This window comes from Pelophylax lessonae (assembly GCF_965119305.1).
Source record: "Pelophylax lessonae genome assembly, chromosome: 8".
In the NCBI taxonomy this organism is placed as follows: Eukaryota; Metazoa; Chordata; class Amphibia; order Anura; family Ranidae; genus Pelophylax; species Pelophylax lessonae.
In genome coordinates this window covers 68474243-68492908 of record NC_138775.1, presented here as the reverse complement: position 1 = coordinate 68492908, position 18666 = coordinate 68474243, and the positions used below count along the sequence as shown (strand labels likewise).

At 40.6% G+C, this 18666-nt stretch overlaps 1 protein-coding gene across 17 annotated transcripts in view; it reads left to right on the top strand.

Moving 5' to 3' along the window:
- The window catches only part of CACNA1D (calcium voltage-gated channel subunit alpha1 D), a 537366-nt gene that overhangs the window by 420330 nt on the left and 98370 nt on the right, over positions 1-18666 (top strand). For 12 of the 17 annotated variants that reach the window (XR_014225629.1, XM_082266517.1, XM_082266516.1 and 9 more), the window contains exons 27-30: positions 960-1161; positions 5299-5457; positions 7276-7386; positions 17230-17313. Coding sequence is in view for 16 of the 17 variants with exons in the window: in XM_082266517.1 (XP_082122643.1) it covers positions 960-1161; positions 5299-5457; positions 7276-7386; positions 17230-17313 (556 nt within the window). In the remaining variant the exon portion in view is untranslated. Of the gene's footprint in view, positions 1-959; positions 1162-5298; positions 5458-7275; positions 7387-14076; positions 14161-17229; positions 17314-18666 lie in introns of all 17 variants that reach the window. The other 5 variants (XM_082266513.1, XM_082266511.1, XM_082266524.1 and 2 more) reach the window with 2 other exon arrangements.

The following is an 18666-nucleotide window of genomic DNA, read 5'->3' as shown; positions in this document are numbered from 1 at the left end:
GGTTGCTCAGCACAGTCCAACACAGATGGTATGAAGGGGCCAGATTAAATAATGAATTGACAGGCTAAGACCTCTTATTCATTGTATTTTCTTGCTGAAAATGTATTTCTGACCTAGCAATGACTTCTTCCTGCTCATTGATGACAGTCTTCCCTATGTAGTGTTACATCTGGGTGGTGGGACTCCATCCTTATAGAGCTAGCCCTTGTTACACATGGATGTACTGCAGTATATGCTCCTGCTAGGGCTGTGTTTACCCACCCAGTTGTTGTGTGCACCTCTGTGCAGGCCATCCCATTCTTCTCAATTTGGATGCAGCAGTTGCACGGACACGGCCACAGCTCCTAATTTGACATCTGTGCGGATACATGGTCCCAGGCGATGTGAGTTGGGGCCTATGCACCAGCATGAATGTGAAACTGGAAGCACCAATTGTGTCCATGAAGCCTCAGCATCCCAATTGACATGAATGTGACTGCCTGCATGGGATGTCTACAACACCTATGCATCCCTGTGCAGGTAAACATGCCCCTCGCATAGGTGTATGCTGTACAATGCCCATGTAAATGAGACCTTATACCCAGGCACCCTGCAGGAGTAATAATTGTATTGTGCTGATGGCAGCCCCTGTAACTGATACCAAAGAAACTGAAGTAATGACTGTAGGAACCAGATTATCCTCCTTCTGCCTGCCTTATATTTTGTTCAAAGGGCAGTGTCAAGCAATGACTGCAGTAGTTATCACACAGCCTGTGTTAAGTTCTGAAGTACAGTACATTATTGTGATGCATAGTCTGTATGTGCATTGCACAGAACCACCAGTTGCTGCTGTAGCTGTCACGTCTCCAGCTAAGCTGTACAAAATATTTTACTTTATTTGGCTGTTTTGGGCTATGAGGTTTTATATACACTATTATTCACAAATACCCCTATTGTGTGTTTGTGTCTTTCCTATTTAGACTTCTATACAAGGCAATTGATTCTAATGGGGAAAATGTTGGGCCCATTTACAACAACCGAGTGGAGATTTCCATCTTTTTCATCATCTATATCATTATCATTGCTTTCTTCATGATGAACATATTTGTCGGTTTCGTTATCGTCACATTTCAAGAGCAGGGAGAAAAAGAGTACAAGAACTGTGAGCTGGATAAGAACCAGGTAAGAGGAGAAATTATTTTCAAAGTGTATGGCAAGTATGTCTTCTTAGTGACATGGATGCAGGAATTGCAACTGCAATGCCAAAAAAAAGGTTGGGGCATAAGAAGCCTACCAAAAAAGAGGTTTCAAGTGAGGATAAACGCAGTGTAACCCAAAGATCCAATTTATTAGAAATATAATCACATATTAAAGCTGAGAAATAGACCTCCAACTTACATCATTAAAATAATGACAGTATACAAAATGGTAATGCCCAAAGGATTTTAAAAGACACATGGAGTAGATAAAAAAATTACAATTTTATTCCAAAGACAAATCCTAAAAAATTACATATCTAAAATGTTAAACACTACAGCAGAGATCGACATAAAAGAAATAAGTAGTTACAAAAATAACAACATGACTAATAATCCATAGGTATGGAGTACATGGATGCATAGTATCTTGACTTTCGACACGTTTCTCGAGACAACACTCGCTTTCTTTAGGAGATTTTAGACACTCATATCGGAAAGCAGAGACTAGATCGTTAGGTAAGTACAAAAGAAAGCACAAACAAAAAAAAAAACATACACTTGTTAATAGGGGAAATTAAACAAAAATGTCTATTTGCACTTTGAACAGGGCCTGATGTGTAGTGTGAAGTGTGATGGAGGGCAAAGCCCTCAAAAAATGTTGATAAAAGGACCACCTGAGAAACCCGCCGGGGGGATGAAAATAACAATAGTAAAAGTGATGGAAGAAAAAACCCTCAAATGTTGAGGTAAAGTAGTAGCGATATATGTAGTATTGCTACAGATTTTCACCACATATATAGAAGGTGAAAGAATAATGGGGGTAAAAGAATGGTGTGTGAATGGAAACTAAGTGGGGTCCCACATGCAGGGATGACTCTCAAATAGGTACATTTGTACATATGAATAATATAAAGAGTGAACCATGTGAAAAGTTACATTCCTGTGAACAATGACAATATGAATTGGGAAAGGTGGCGATCCCCAGCAAGTTGGTGCCAACAGTGTCCAGCCCCAGAGCTGAAAGGCTTATGAAGCCCATCAATTGGCCAGTCCACCCCCTCCCGAAGTCAAATTGGTTAGAAAAACAACCACCAGTCCCCTTATCAAAGACTCCATGTGTCTTAAAGTCCCTTGGGCATTACTGTTTTGTATACTAGCATACTGACAGGGGCTGGGCCACATAATGCCAACGCACACCAGCTACCAGCATTAAAATAATGTTAACCTTGTCATATGAAACAGATTGAACTCCCAGCCACACACCCAGGCAGACCGCACTCAAGCAAAGGCATTAAACACAATATAGTGACCAGTCATGTAGAGGTGGTGGTGCAAACATTTGGGCACCAAGGGGAATTAACCCTTATAAATACTTATAAAGATGTACCCCAATAGTGCAATGGATGTGATATGTAAACATTGTACCCAAAACTGACCACCAGCTCCAGGGCGCATATAGTGGAATAAAGTACCAGGAGTGCCTCAAAATATACCTTGGGTAACCAATGGTAAACACTCTGAGACCATCAACAAAGTACTTTGGGTAATCCTGTATCCTAGGTAATCCCTTATGGACAAGCAAGCATGAATATAAAACACCCCCTAGCCCAGTGTGATAGCGAGAGCCTATGAGCGGGATAATGGCAAGTGAGCAGGCACAGCTTAGAGCCAGATGGTAAAGTTGCAACAGCAAAGCAAAATGTTAAGGCCGGAGGCTGCAGTAAATATGAATATCTAAACAGTAATTTAAATACTGTCCAAAGTATTCAATCATACCAGAGTCTTTGCTGGATCAACCCAGTGATAAGTCCCCTGGTGAGTGCTCTCACCACTCCATGTGTGTCCTCCTGCAATACTCTGGCTTACCATGCCGTTAGCACAGCTCTCCTGCAGCTTGTGTGCCAGCTCCGATCTGCAAGATGTTAATCTCAGCTATGGTGGCGGCTGCCGAGTGGCATGACAGTACAGCAGCACAGGAGCCCGCACATGATGAACGCCTGTCACCCGCAGCACTGCTGGCTTTGTCAAGACGGAGTGATGTTTGCTCTTCTGGTTTATAGAGGGTCCCTGCCAGTTCACTCATTGACTTACCGGCAGGGGCCACCACTCCCAGACTACTGCCATCCACTATTTACAATAAGATAAATAACACCATGGGGGTAGGGTGGTCCAGTTAGCCTGGGAAGAATATGATATCAATGTGAATCAAGGCCAACAATCAGGCAATAATACACCCAGGTTAAACACACTCTGGACCTGTGAATGCTAACAAGAACATTATTAAAGAGTGTCCAAAACAGGAAAAGGTCAAATTAATCCACAAACTGGCATTACCCTTGCTGCCCCCTGAAGATATCCGAAGGAACACAGCCTTAGGGGTCAAGATTGACTTGTAGATTTAATGATCCGAGTGAATGCGCCCTGGAACTGGTGGTCAGTTTTGGATACAATGTTTATGTATCATATCTATCTCACTATTGGGGTACAATAGAGTATGTATAAGGGTTAATTCCCATTGGTGCCCAAAAATTTGTCCCACCACCTCTACATGACCGGTCACTATATTGTGTTTAATGCCTATGCTTGAGTGCTGTCTGCCTGGGTGTGTGGCTTGGAGTTCAGACTATCTCTTTTATATGACACTGTTGTCATTATTTTAGGGTGTAAGGTGGAGGTCTATTTCTCAGCTTTGATATGTCATTATATTTATAATAAAGTACATCTTTGGGTTACACTGCATTTGTCCTCACTTGAAACCTCTTTTTGGTGGGCTTCTGATGCCCCAGTCTTTTTTTTTGTGGCTTAAAGATGTATTGCAAGTCTTGAACAAAAATGTAGGGTGAGGGTTGAGGGTGCACCACATACCCAAGGAACACAAATATTGGAGGAAAGCTTTCTGAATATCTTTGTTCCAGCAGTATCAAGCTCTGTGGTAGCAGGCATAAACATAATGTTGATGGAAGAGGGGACAGCCATTAAATCTGTAACCGCTGCAAGATTAAGCAGCACCTTCTGGAGTCACCTTCTGGAGTCTCTGGAGTACTTCCATACCTGGAGCTACAGGCATAAGGGAACCCACCATTAAAAAGGATTAGAAATTCTTTTGAGTTATTCTTGAGGTTCACTCACCAATGCTAGGATAGCCAGGTCCTTGACCTCATTTTCCTACACTGTTGTTAAGGTGTTACAGCTTGGTCAAGGACTTGCGGCAGCCTTTGCTTGGAGAGTGAAAAAGCAGCACCTCTTTTATGAGATAACCCCTGAACTCTTGTCAGCAAGCTCTTTGGCTTAGATTAACAGCACTGTGCGATGAAGTAGAGTCTTCCCCTTCCTCTCCTCATCTAAGTGCTGCTTTACAGATGATTACAAGAAACTAATATACAGTGCCTTGCGAAAGTATTCGGCCCCCTTGAACTTTTCAACCTTTTGCCGCATTTCAGGCTTCAAACATAAGGATATAAAACTGTAATTTATACGGAGACTTGATTACACACAGGTGGATTCTTCTATTTATCATCATTAGTCATTTAGGTCAACATTGGATCATTCAGAGATCCTCACTGAACTTCTGGAGAGAGTTTGCTGCACTGAAAGTAAAGGGGCTGAATAATTTTGCACGCCCAATTTTTCAGTTTTTTATTTGTTAAAAAAGTCTGAAATATCCAATAAATTTTATTCCACTTCATGATTGTGTCCCACTTGTTGTTGATTCTTCACAAAAAATTACAGCTTTATATCTTTACGTTTGAAGCCTGAAATGTGGCAAAAGGTTGAAAAGTTCTAGGGGGCCGAATACTTTCGCAAGGCACTGTAAAGACAGATTACTATTTTGTTTTAAAAACAGCATGCTTTTTCAGTCATCATGTTATTCTTTTAATAATATATTTCAGCAAAAATGGAATAACTTTAGGTTAACAGTCGAGTTTAGTTCCACTTTAAGGCAAGAGGGTAGAGGATGGAGAGTGTCCACTTTAACAACATGATAGAAATAGAAATCTGTTTTATCCTGTATTCCAGCCTTTAAAATGTAACTTTTAGACTTTTTAAAAAAACAATAAACCTAATTAAAATGTGTTGTTATTACTGCATTTAATACAATTTTTCTTGTTGCATATTACAGCGGCAGTGCGTGGAATATGCTTTAAAAGCTCGTCCACTGAGAAGATACATTCCCAAGAACCCTTATCAGTATAAATTCTGGTATGTTGTCAACTCCACGGGATTTGAGTACATCATGTTTGTCCTCATCATGCTGAATACACTGTGCTTAGCCATGCAGGTAAGTGAGCAGAGAAGGGGTATGGTTTTTATACGGTTATTATGTTCAGTAACAAAAAAAGAAACATTTTGTTTTGCTTTTTATTCAGATAAAATATGAAATATTTCTAAAGTACAGTTTTTTTTTATAGCTTGCAGTCAGCAGGTGGTAAACGGGTGCAAGCTCTATATTCTCTGAGGGCTCTTTTATTCCTAAATGACTCAGAGGAGGGACACCTTGTCCACTCTTTCTTCTGCAGATTAATAGCTTAAATTGGTTAGAGACAGGGCCGTCTTTAATATTGATTGGACCCTGGGCAAACATTTTCTTGGGCCCTCTTGAATCCACTTATCAACTATTTGGGGGCAGTGCGGGCTCAAGGGGCAGCTGCTTTGGGCCCCACAACAATGACTGGACCCAGGGCAGCTGCCCCTTTTGCCCTGCGTTAAAGACAGCCCTGGTTGGAGACAAGCATGCAGGTAGCACAGGGTATGCCTTATATGAAATCCCAGAATCCTTGTATCTGAGTGTCATGAATGCAGCATACTGTATATTCAATTTTTAAACAAATAATAAAAACAATCATATAAACTCCAATCTGTAAGCCTGTAAATGTTCAAAATAAAAAAGAAAATAGAGCAAATATATTTCACCTTTGGGTCCTCCCCCTTTAATATGCTAGTAAATTACAAAAATAACTTCTGAGTTGAGAAAGTGACATCGTTACTGGGTCTCTATGCTTCTGGCTGGTGGGGCGACGGGACTGTCAGGGTGCTGTACATAGTAGTGATCGACCGATATCGGTTTTTCATTGCCGATACCGATACCAATATTTTGGCCATTGCATATCGGTATCAGCCAAAATGGGCCGATATTTTTGTACATTTAAAAAAAAAAAATGTATTTCTATCACTTGACAGGTACTGTTGTGGAGGGATCTGGCGGTATAAAAGACCCCAAACCCCTCCTCTGCACTTAAGAGCATTCAAAACGCCAAGTTTGGCTGTTTTAAATGCTGTAATTTTTTTGAATCTGGCGCCAGTACCCGGAAGTAATGTCACATCACTTCATTGCTTATATCTTTAATTTGTACATATGTGAGTGGCATTTTCAATAACATTTGTAAATGGAATTACGCTATGTGACATAATTTTACCCTCAAATGAGCAATATTTGGAAAATCGACAATATCGGCCAGTTTCGGGGCTGATACAGATATATCAGCAAAGGTCAATATCTGCCCTCGATATATCGGCCTTGCCGATAATCGGTCGATCCCTAGTACATAGCCTCCTAAAAACATCACAGCACCTTGCCTCAGTACTCGTCTAAAGAGCCTTCATACAAGTAGTAGGATAGCTCTTGGGATTGGTCATGCAAATATCAGAAATGCCTTAAGAGGAGCGGGAGTTTCTAGGCAGACTGCATTTGCAAGCAGACTGCCTTAGGTAACGTCTACATGTGCTGCTGAGCCTCCATCACTCAAAGAACTGAAATCCAATGATTAAAAGGGACAGACCAGGGACAGTCAGACTGGGGAGGTTAGGGTTAGATGATGCTGGACATCCTCCACCAGGTAACGAGGTAGACTCAATGTAACTTGCTGCAGCTTTGAACGCACACTGTGAGAGGCTCAGAGTATACAGTGAAATCAGACTAAGCTATACAGGAGAGAAGCATATACAACTGTGCAAGATCAAAGGCAAGGCTGGAGTTCAGCTTTAAGGAACAACACAACCTAACACTCTAAACCACAATTTTGATGATAACATTCGATCTTGGAATGGCTCTCATTTTTATTGACATAAACTTCTCCGCTTGTCTGATTTTATATTCCAGCATTATGGACAATCCAAAATATTTAATGATGTCATGGATGTGATGAACATGGTCTTCACTGCTGTGTTTACTGTAGAAATGGTTCTGAAACTTATAGCTTTCAAACCCAAGGTAGGTACTAAATCATTAGATGTGACTAATATGACAGTTACACCTAAATGTGATAAAACTGAGATTACCTGTTATATCCGATATTATCACTGAATGATAACACTGTATATAGGATAAGCATCATTGTGAAGAAGTAGTAAAATCTACCCATTCTATGCCCAGTCATTAAAGGAGTCTTCCATCCTAAACTACTAGAGTAATATGCTAGAGGCATCACAACACCTCTTTTATTAGAGAGGCAGTGTTGGCTTTCCCATAATGTACCAGAGAGGAGTCTAAAACTGCAGTCTCCTTTACATTAATTATTTAATTAATTATTTATTAATTAATTAACCCTTAAATGACTATTGCTTATATAATATAGCCACATAAAGGTACATATATTATTTTGAGATTTGTGAAAAGTAACAGCTATGTTATTTTAGGCAGGACAAAAGCAATGTGCAAGGTGAACTAACACACAGCAACCAATTGCAGGGTACAATTTTAGGGGCCCTTTCACACCATTTTGCGCATCACAACAAGCAGCCCAAGGTAACCCACTATAGATGTGCATTTCAGTACAAAGGTAATTGCAGGACAATCTATGCACAGATACCGTACATATGCTTTGCATATTGCGCTGTGCTAAAAAAAATGGCGCAGGACTTATGTTTCATGCGTTGAGGTGTGTTAAATGTCTATTAATTTTAAAGGCGCTGTCTAACTCAATGCACACTTTGCATTATGGTGTGAGTGGACCTTAAAAGAAACATTTACTTAAAGCAGAGCTCCACCAAAACGGGGAAGCTCCGCTTGTTTGCCTCCTCCCCCCCTCTGCGGCCACATTTGGCACCTTTCGGGGGCATGGGGGAGCGTATACCTGTCAAAACCAGGTACCTCCTCCCACTTCCAGGTAAGATCGCTGCATTTGTTGTGCGACGATCTACTAAATTTCCGGCCCCTCCTCCTTCCCTCTGCTGCCTTCTGAGAGACACACAGGTCCCAGAAGACAGCAGGACCATTCAGAAAGTGCAGCGGGACTCGCGCATGCGCAGAAGGAAACAGCCTGTTTCCCCTAGTGAAGATATCGGCACCTGCACCCGCAGCTGATGGACTTATTGGCTGGGGTGCTGACATTGCAGGCTCCCTGGACAGGTAAGTGTCCTTATATTAAAAGTCAGCAGCTACAGTATTTGTAGCTGCTGACTTTAATTTTTTTTCCCCAAGGCTAAAACTCCTCTTTAACGTTTGAAAAGAAAGAAAGAATTACTGACCTTTTTTTTCTGAAAATGCTAGCTGCCTGGCTGTCATTCTGTTATAGTGGCTTGAATCATTTTTGCCACTGACCAGAGAAAAGTATACAGATAAAGAGTTCTGGTTTAACTTCTAATCTGCATGCTTTTTCTATGTTATTGACTTCCAGAGACAGTTCTTTGCCTCCATGTAAGTGCCCACCCCTACATTGGCAGAAGCTGGTGTAAGCATCGCACCGCACCCCTACAACCTGTGCCTTGGAATTCGGGGTTTCTGCCAGTGGAATGTAAAGAGATGCTTTAACTATTGTTTTCCTGGATTATTTTTAAAAGTATACTTTTTCCCAGATTACTACAAGCAAATCAATTAAAGTAGAACTATAGGAAAAACTTTTTTCTATTTTGGATAGAGCAAGGGAGGGTTATAACCCGTCACATTTCTTTTTGCCATCTATGTCTCATTGTGGAGATTTCCCTTAATTTCCTGTCCTATAGCCAAACATGAAGTGAGAGGAAATCCCTGCAAATTAAGGGAATTCTTTGGGGACCCCCAAGTCACCACAACTAGTGTCCCCGTAGGAAGGCTCCCCCCGCCCTATTCTTTTTCTAGGGACAACCCAACATTTGGGATTTTCTTTTACTTTCACATTCAATGATAATGGTAAACAGGACAAATAAGGAGGGTTATCCCCTTAAAGTGGTTGTAAACTTCCATCGATTATTTGTACCTATAGGTAAGCCTATAATCAGGCTTACCTATAGGTACTGTAAATATCTCCTAAACTTGAACGTGCACAGTTTAGGAGATATTTAGTGTACATGCAGCCGATGACATCATCGGCATAGAGCCCTGTGGTATAACTGGCAGCTCCCACTCGCATGTGCAGGAGTAACGTCATGCAGCTCTGGCCAGTTACACAGCCGGAGTCCGCGGACCGGGAAGGAAGTTGGGTGAAGATGGATGCACCATACAGCGGTGACAACGCATCGGTGTAGGGCTTAGTTTACAGGTAAGTTTCACGTAATGTGCCTGTATGCGATGCATACTAGCACATTATGCCTTTACTTTGCAGGTCAGGAAAAAAAAAAGGCAGCGGTTTACTTCCTCTTTAATGGGGAAACAGACAGCAATACAAATTTACAGATGTTCTAATTCATCTCCATTCTATCCTAAACTTAAAAAAAAGTTTTGCCTTTAGTATTACTTTAGGTAAAAATGACTGATTTGTTGCTATGGGTTATTGCGCTGTCACATTTGCTTTCACGGTTACAAAATATCACCCACATCATTAAAGGAGATTGCAATTTAAAAAAAAAAAGTTAAATGGAACTTGTTATCCTAGGGGTCCTGACACTTCACTGCTTTTATGCTAATTCCAGTTCAGCAATAGCAGTGTCCATGTTTTTATAGTGTTAGGTTCCCTTTCTTTATTGGTTTTACTTTAACTTTAATTAAATATGGCCATCATCATGTCAGTTCTCCTATACTGACTTGTTGAATCCAGGTTTAAAAGCAATTTAAAAAAGTACACTTAGTGCTGTCACTCTCAGTAGCCATATCTAGTAAAGTGCTTCTGATGTCAAAATGATTTTTAATTTTTTTGCCTTAAAGCATTCTCTAAATGACGGTTTTAAAAAACTATTTACTACCTATCCTACCTACTCCCAGTCCTAAACATTTACATGGCTTTTCTCACCGCTCCAGCGCTGTCCCGGCTGCAGCACCGCTCCCCTCACTTCCTGACTCACAGAAGACACTGAGAGCAGAGGGAGCCATTGGCTCCTGCTACTGTCAGTCAAACTCCTGTAGGGAGAGAGTGAGGGGCAAGGCTTAAAGGCACTGTGGGTGTCTACAGACGCACACAGCTCAGCTCAGGAGTGCATGCGCATGGGTGCCTCTATAGCACGTGGCTTGCTAAGGAGGCAACCGAAGGAAGGAGATCTGTAAGGGAGGTAAGGGACCTCTCTGTGCAATATCATTGCACAGAGCAGGTAAGCATAGAATCCTTTTTATTTTACAAAAAAAAATGTGCCTTTAGTATCACTTTAAGTTAGTAATATTGTTTAGTATGTATCAAATTACCTTTTGTTTGCATATTATCTGGTAGATTTGTGTGGCCAAAAAAAAACGTTGGCTCGTAAGTTACAAGTGGTTGCTGTGTAAACTTTTTTCTACAAATGCATGATAAGGATGAACTTGCTGTGACTTGTCCATATGACATTTCCCCCTTGTCTTGCTAGAACTGTCATGGCTTGTGATCTGTGGAATCTGTATTGTTTTTGTCATGTGACTAATATTGCTGGGAAGTGGCTGATTGACTAATAATGGTAAACTGTGCTTTAAACAAAATATAATGTATTTATACATATAGGTAATTACACACATTGTTCATTTGCTGAGTGCATGCCAAAACTAATAGGAAGGCCCCAACTATCCAAATTGTGTGATAATTGTAACAAATGGGTGCAAGCTTTAACAGTTCTCTACAGTCAGTTGCCAGCATGCAAATCCAATAATTTATTTGGGTTATGGCTGTGTGTATAGCTCAAGAAGTAAAAGTTAGAATTACTAAAATACAGACACTGTAGCTGTTACAGCACCACTTGCTACCAGCAGATGGCAGTATTCTACAATCATTAGGTCCCTTTTAGAGAGATAAGACTTAGGGCTCATGCCACTGCAGCCCAAAGAAGCGGCTCCTACAGGCTTTTGAGCTTTTTTGAGCTCTCATTTTTTTCTGCCTGGTAACTCTGCTCAATGTTAGCCAACGTGTCAATGCATACTATGGCTTTTTCAGGAGTGTACAGGCATATGCTCTTATAGACAGAAAACAAAACTCACCAAACTCGTGTTCTTGAGAGGAGCTTTCGAGCAGAAAAGACGCAGAAGTGCCCAAAAAATTCACAAAAGAAAAGGCTTTCGAAAAATGAATTGAGGGGTGGTGGGGGGGGGGGGGGTGTCTGGTGCGTGAAAAAAATGCTTAAGGTCAAAAAAGTTTAAAGGAGCTCGAAGAAGCTCAATAAAAATGTGCAAAAGAGCCCAAAAAAGTACAAGCTTCTTTAAGCTGAAATAAAAGCTCAAATTCCTGTAAAAGCAGCTTTTTTCTTTTGAGCTGCAGTGCGCATGAGCCCTTACCGGCAGAACCCCCCCCCCCCCCTCACTAAACTCGCATTTGTGAGAGGAGCTTTCAAGCATAAAAGATGCCTAAGTGCCCAAAAATGCACAAAAAAAAAGCACAAAATGCACAAAAAAGCACGAAAGAGCATGAAAAAGCTCAAAGAAGCTTGAAAACATACAGAAAAAAATTTGGAAAAAAGAGCTGAGGGGAGGGTTTGTAAAAAAAAAAAAAAAACGCTTAAGCTCAAAAAAGCTTAAAGAAGCTCAATAAAAACTTGCACAAGAGCCCAAAAAATACAAGCTTCTTCAAGCTGAAATAAACGCTCAAATTCCTGTAAAAGCATCTTTTTTTATTTGAGCTGCAGTGTGCATGAGCCCTAAATGCCAATAAATGGGTGAAAGAGCATGAAAAAGCTCAAAGAAGCTCGAAAACACACACACAAAAAAAGGAAAAATGAGCCGAGGGGAGGCTTTGTAAAAAAAAAAGAAAAACCTTATTCACAAAAAAGCTCAAGGGAGCTCAAAGAAATTCCATAAAAACTTGCACAAGAGCGCTAAAAAAGAAGCTGTTTTAGTTGCGCTGCAGTGTGCATGAGCCTTGAGTGCCAATAAATGGGTGAAAGAGCATGAAAAAGCTCAAAGAAGCTCCAAAACACACACACAAAAAAAAGGAAGAATGAGCTAAGGGGAGGGTTTGTGAAAAAAACACTTATGCTCAAAAAAGCTCAAGGGAGCTCAAAGAAGTTCGGTAAAAACTTGCACAAGAGCCCTAAAAAAGAACAAGTCTCTTCAAGCTGAAATAAAAGCTCAAAAGCCTGTAAAAGCAGCTTTTTTATTTGAGCTGCAGTGTGCATGAGCCCTGAGTGCCAATAAATGGATGAAAGAGCATGAAAAAGCTCAAAGAAGCTTGAATACACACAAAAAAAAAGAAGGAAAAATTAGCTGAGGGGAGGGTTTGTAAAAAAAAGGCTTATGCTCAAGAAAGCTCAAGGGAGCTCAAAGAAGTTCAATAAAAACTTGCACAAGAGCGCTAAAAAAGAACAAGTCTATTCAAGCTGAAATAAAAGCTCAAAAGCATGTAAAAGCAGCTTTTTAATTTGAGCTGCAGTGTGCATGAGCCCTGAGTGCCAATAGATGGGTGAAAGAGCATGAAAAAGCTCAAAGAAGCTTGAATACACACACAAAAAAAAAGGAAAAATTAGCTGAGGGGAGGGTTTGTGAAAAAAAAAAAAGGCTTATGCTCAAAAAAGCTCAAAGCCTGTAAAAGCAGCTTTTTTTTTTTTTTTTTTTTTTTTTTTTTTTTGAGCCCCCCTATGAACTGTTAGCAGGTTTCTTTCAATGGGTGCTTACAACATGTGTTCTATGCAGGTTAAAAAAAAATGCAGGTTTAAAAAAAAGGAAAATGCTTTATTGACTTTATTGACAAAGCAGACCTATGCATTGGTACGCTGGTGCTGTGGTAGCTAACTTGGCTACCTCTGGGGGCGCCCCGGGTTTGATTCCTGGCAAATGCAAGACAAAGCAGACCTATGATGCAACACACACGCAAAAAAAAACATAATTAAAAAAAAAAAATAAATACTACTAAAAGTACTAAATAAATATACATTTCATTATAAATGCAAAATTATGCAAAATTGCTAAATTATTTTGTCCTCAACTGCATATAAAGATTTAGAGGCAGTCAGAATTGTGCAATGAATGCTGGGAAATGTCTGATTTCATGCTGTGCTCTGTGCCAGTATATGGGCTGTTCACAGTCTTATAAATGCTTGTATCTTTTTTGGCAACATCATGAACATGTAAAAGACAAATGAAATAAACTGCTTACAGCTGTAATGCAATGTGACACATATTTGTGTATATGGTCTCTCAGGACACGGTTTTAAAATGCTGTCCTGTGTAGAGGATACGTCCACTTTAAATGCATGGCTGACTCGCAGCAATAGGACCTGGGGGCTATTATAAATCTATGGCATTCTGAAAACAGGGCAATATTTGATGTATGCCAAAAGCAGTCATTTTTATAATTATTTTCCATACAAAATTACAAATAATAAACATATATTTATGTGTAGAAATATGAGTTGTTTTAGAAAAATATGACTGCAGCTTTTTTTTGGAGAAAAGTAGCGCCAGACATTGTCCTGTTTTCACCCTGCCCTAGTTTTCTATAAGCTTCTCAATTTGAACTGGACAAAGTAGCAGGCCACTTCACAGACAATATAGATGTCTTTACCTTTGTGTTTGTGTGCTTTGTCCATGCGTGGCTGCATGTACCTGTCTTGTGAAATGTTAATGGCCTCCATTTGCCCCCTCCTCGGCTGCTGTGTGCAGGGCTATTTTAGTGATGCCTGGAATACCTTTGACTCCCTCATCGTTATCGGCAGCATAGTAGACGTGGTTCTCAGTGAAGCTGATGTAAGTAATGATCCTGTCCCTCTCCCAATGTCTTCCTTCTCTGTGTCTCCTGTTGCATCCCATCACCTGGACAAGTCACAGACATATCTAACACTTTACCTTCCTTGGGTTCAGTTATTCCTACTTCAGGTGAAGGTTTTCGAGATATTGCATCTTCTGTGGGCCTTGCGTATGAGAACTCTGAGTTCCTTTCTATAGTTTTTCTTATAAATGAGGCCCATATTGGAACCATCTGTGGAGGATTTCAGTAGGACACAACTTATGTTATGTGGCATAGGGAATGGTGAAGAAATGAGGTGCCCTCACAAAGCCATGGGCCAGAGGCCAAACCTCAGAATCTGAATCAGAGTGCCTTTTCTGGGAACTATTTACTGTGTTATTAATCAACCTTTTATCTTTGTTTTCTTGTGTTAAAATGTCGGCCCTCCCTATACCCTGATATTTCAGTTTTTAATAGATGTTGGGGGTTTGAATCACCTAACATCTTATGTTTAAAAGGACGCCTATTGAGTTCTCCACTCTGCCCACCTGCTGTTTTCATTACAGGGAGACTTGTTTTTTTCTCTTAGGTCTGATAAAGTTTAGTTTAGGAAAACGTTATAGGAAGATGGAGATTTCATGGTGGGATTGCACATGGCCATTTAAAGCGGTTGTAAACCCGAAAATTAAAAAAAAAAAAAACTGCAAGACAAAGGCATAATGAGCTAGTATGCATCGCATACTAGCTCATTATGTATTACTTACCTTAGAACGAAGCCCCGACACGGACCCCCGGACATCGCTGCGGGCGCTGCCACGATCCCTCGGCGTCTCTTCCGGGTTCGGCGGAAGGAAAACTGAAGGTCCCCCCAGACCTTCAGAGCGCATGCGCCGCTCGCGTGAGCGGCTGCATGCACTGCAAATATCTCCTAAACCGTGCCGGTTTAGGAGATATTAATTGTACCTACAGGTAAGCCTTATTATAGGCTTACCTGTAGGTAAAAGTGTCAAAAAGCGGGATACTACCGCTTTAAGGAGTAACTCTACTTTTGTTGAGAAAAAAATAAGCCCCTCTTGGTGATCTATGTACATTGCAGGGATTTTAACAAACTTTGTGGTATATTTTTCCCTTTTGATATTCTAAAGAAATAGCTGTTTGTCTGTGTCCATCTGCTCAGTGAATCTGTGTGAGAACGGTTTTAAAATGAATAATCAGCTGCTGCACCTGCAGGGCTCTAATGAGGAAAGTGGTAGGGTCAGCATCCCTTTAAGCGTGATTTCCCTTTGGGAGTCTCTCACCAAAAATTGAATTTTTGCTGCAGGGGATGCCAAAAATCTGATTGATGTCTTAATGCAGACTTCTGGGGAAATTAGTTAGCCAATCACACAAGCAGGAAATGACATATTATGGGAGGGGGAGATCTATACAACTTATATATAATTTTTTAAAGCACTGCAGATTGAAAAAGGTAATTTTAGCCCTGGTACGCACTGATGCGATGCGGGAAACACACAAGATTTGCTGAGTTTCCCCACATTGCATCGCACTGCATAGCAATCGCACAGCGTCCATGCGATCTGCTGCGGGTGTCAATGTTAGATTAACCGCACACCAAAACAGATTGCAAAACGCAGACCCGCAAACGGGTGTGAAGACCCATGTGATTCAGGTGCAGGGAAAAAAAGGGTCCTGCACCATTTTGGTGCGGATGCAATGCATTATGTATGTACAAATACATCGCATGTGATGTACACAGGAATGCAGTGTGATTCCTGTGCGACTCACATGCGGGGTTCTGCATGCACCAGTGCGAACCTAAGCTCAATAACATTCAATTACAATATGACTTATGTCCCAATTGTATATGCTATATTATTTTTATTATTTGCTCATTTTTTTCCCCACAAAAGTGGAGTTAAGCTTTAAGCCAAAGAAAGATAGATAGCATCAACCTGTGTCTGGTAGTGGGTGGAAAGGTGGAAGCTGGTGGGCTGTGTAAGCTCCCATTTTCTTGGTAGAGCTAATAGGATTTACTAAGGATGATTTACTAAATGCAAACTTCTTATTAAATGTTGCAAGGGAAGTTGCATTTTGCAAGAAAATGTGCCCCAGAGCTTAGAGTATGTGGTAAAATTTAACTTTACAAAGAAATCCCAATCATGTGCAAGGGAAAACAAAATGGAATTTGTATTTGCGCATGGTTGGATAATGGAATTCAGCAGAGCCTCACCTCATTCTCTAAGCTCTGGGACATATTCCCATGCAAAGTGAACACCCCACGTGCGTTTAGTAAATCAACCCCACTGTCTCAGTCCCTGTGGTGAATTGGCATTCTTGATTTTGGGATTGGTGTAGTAAAAAGTGGGAAATGAGTAACATCATAGGCAGGGACGTCTTTAACATAGGGCAAAAGGGGGGCCCAGTCATTGTTGTGGGGCCCCAAAGCAGCTGCCCCTTGAGCCTGCACTGCCTGCAAATAGGTAATAAGTGAATTGTGGAGGGCCCAAGAAAATATTTGCCCAGGGTCCAATCAATATCAAAGACGCCCCTGGTCATAGGGGTCATCATGTAGACATCCCTCTTTTTTGAACTTTCGTTGATGGGTCTGCTACATCTCCAGAGGGCTCGGTGGTGATACCTACCTGGCATCACCACTTGTTTGTCTTTAATTGTGGATCCTCGAACAGAAACATTTCCCTGCCATAATTGTTTACTATGTTCAAATACATAATGGGCACAGCAGGTGTGCAGACCCAGGAATCTCATGGACCTCACCAGTAGAGCCCCCCCAAAGATGGAAGTGGTTTCATTTTATTATCTGTCAAAACTGAGATATTGGTTTTGGGTGGAGTGACTATAACAGTATAATGACACAAACCCTGATAACAAAAAAATCTACTTTCCTGATCTGACTTCAGATTTTGGTTTTGTCTCTTGGGACTATTGGATTTGAGTTCTCTTTGGCCTATTATACAGTATAATAAAGGTCATTATCTATAGAGCTAAATGAGGTGTAGCCCCACCTGTCATTTCTTTCTTGTCTTCTTATTTCTCTCTTGTCTTGTTCTGTCCTTACTTATTACTAACAGCACTATTTCACTGACGCTTGGAACAGTTTTGATGCCTCAATTGTTGTCGGTAGTGTCGTAGATATTGCCATAACAGAAGTAAATGTAAGTAAATAATTCTAATAAGTTAAAGTTCTGTCTTGTGTATCAATGCTGTTACCCGGTAAAACTATGCTTGTTCATTTTCAAACAGTTCTGAGCCCATGGCTGGATACACTCATATTTTGCTTTTACTAATACACTTTACACATATTATTAATGATGGATACAATTATTGGTATTATCAAATTTTTTTAATCAAACCTTTTAAAAATGAGTATGCCAATGTGTCATTTAGATTCCTTTTGAGTACATTGAAATTGAAGACATTTTTCATTGAATTAAGTTTCGATTGTTGTATGTTTTTAACCAGGTGGAGACCATTAAAAGGCATAAAAAACTGGAACTGTATGTGTCTAGTTAAAAGATCTTTCTCTTAAGAATCTATCAATTTAAAAGATAACATTGAAAAACTATTTATAGGAAATTGGTCACCTGTGTGGCCAGTAGAGATGGGCTCTAGCGTGTTCGGGATCCTAGTCCTAACCCGTCTGCCCGATCTCGCCAGAAAGCCAACATTGCACACAGCTAATCACAGGCATTTATACATTTCCCGATCTGTGCGGATGTGGATGTGGGAAATGTCTCACTGCTTGTGATTGGGGGTGTGCAGTGTCAGCTTCTTGGTGGGATTGGGCAGGTGGGGTAGGACTCATATCCCGAACGTGCCTGAGCCCATCTCTAGTGGCCATCATGGACTTGAGTTTTAGATCTGGAGAGTTTACCAATGCTTATGTAGAGCGAGGGCCTTCTGGACTGGACACATATGCAATTATTTGTTTCAGTAGGCCCTCACATTACATATCATATTTAGTGGATCTCCTTTCTCTAGGGCAGACTGTAAGGCCCCCTTCACAGCTGGACATTCTGTTGATAGTGAATTGATGCACAAGCAATATTTTGCATGTTAATGTGCAACTGGGACACAGACAGAAAAAAATTCTGACGGGGGCTTTAGCCTTCCCCTGCTCCACTGAAAAAAACATATATTGTTTTTGAAGAAAGAAAGCTACTGGGACCAGCGCTACGGATAGTGTGGTAATCTACAGGAGGATAAAAAATTGGGGGTGTAAGCTGCCACCAACTTACCCCTTTGGACTGGGGTATGGTATCAAAGTGTTATATGGGATGTTGGTTTGTGGCGCAACCCTTGTAAATAGTGGTGTGTGAAATCTATGTGATAATATCTTCGTGAAAGTGCTATTGTGCATAAATTAGTAAATCAAACTTACAAAAATGCAAATAAATACAAATATGTGAATACCACTTCTTAGGTAATTACTGTGTGGAATTTGCTTAATAAAAAGTGCTAGTGCTTATAAGTGCTGAAAAAGATGCTAAGATATAAATGCAAGTCAT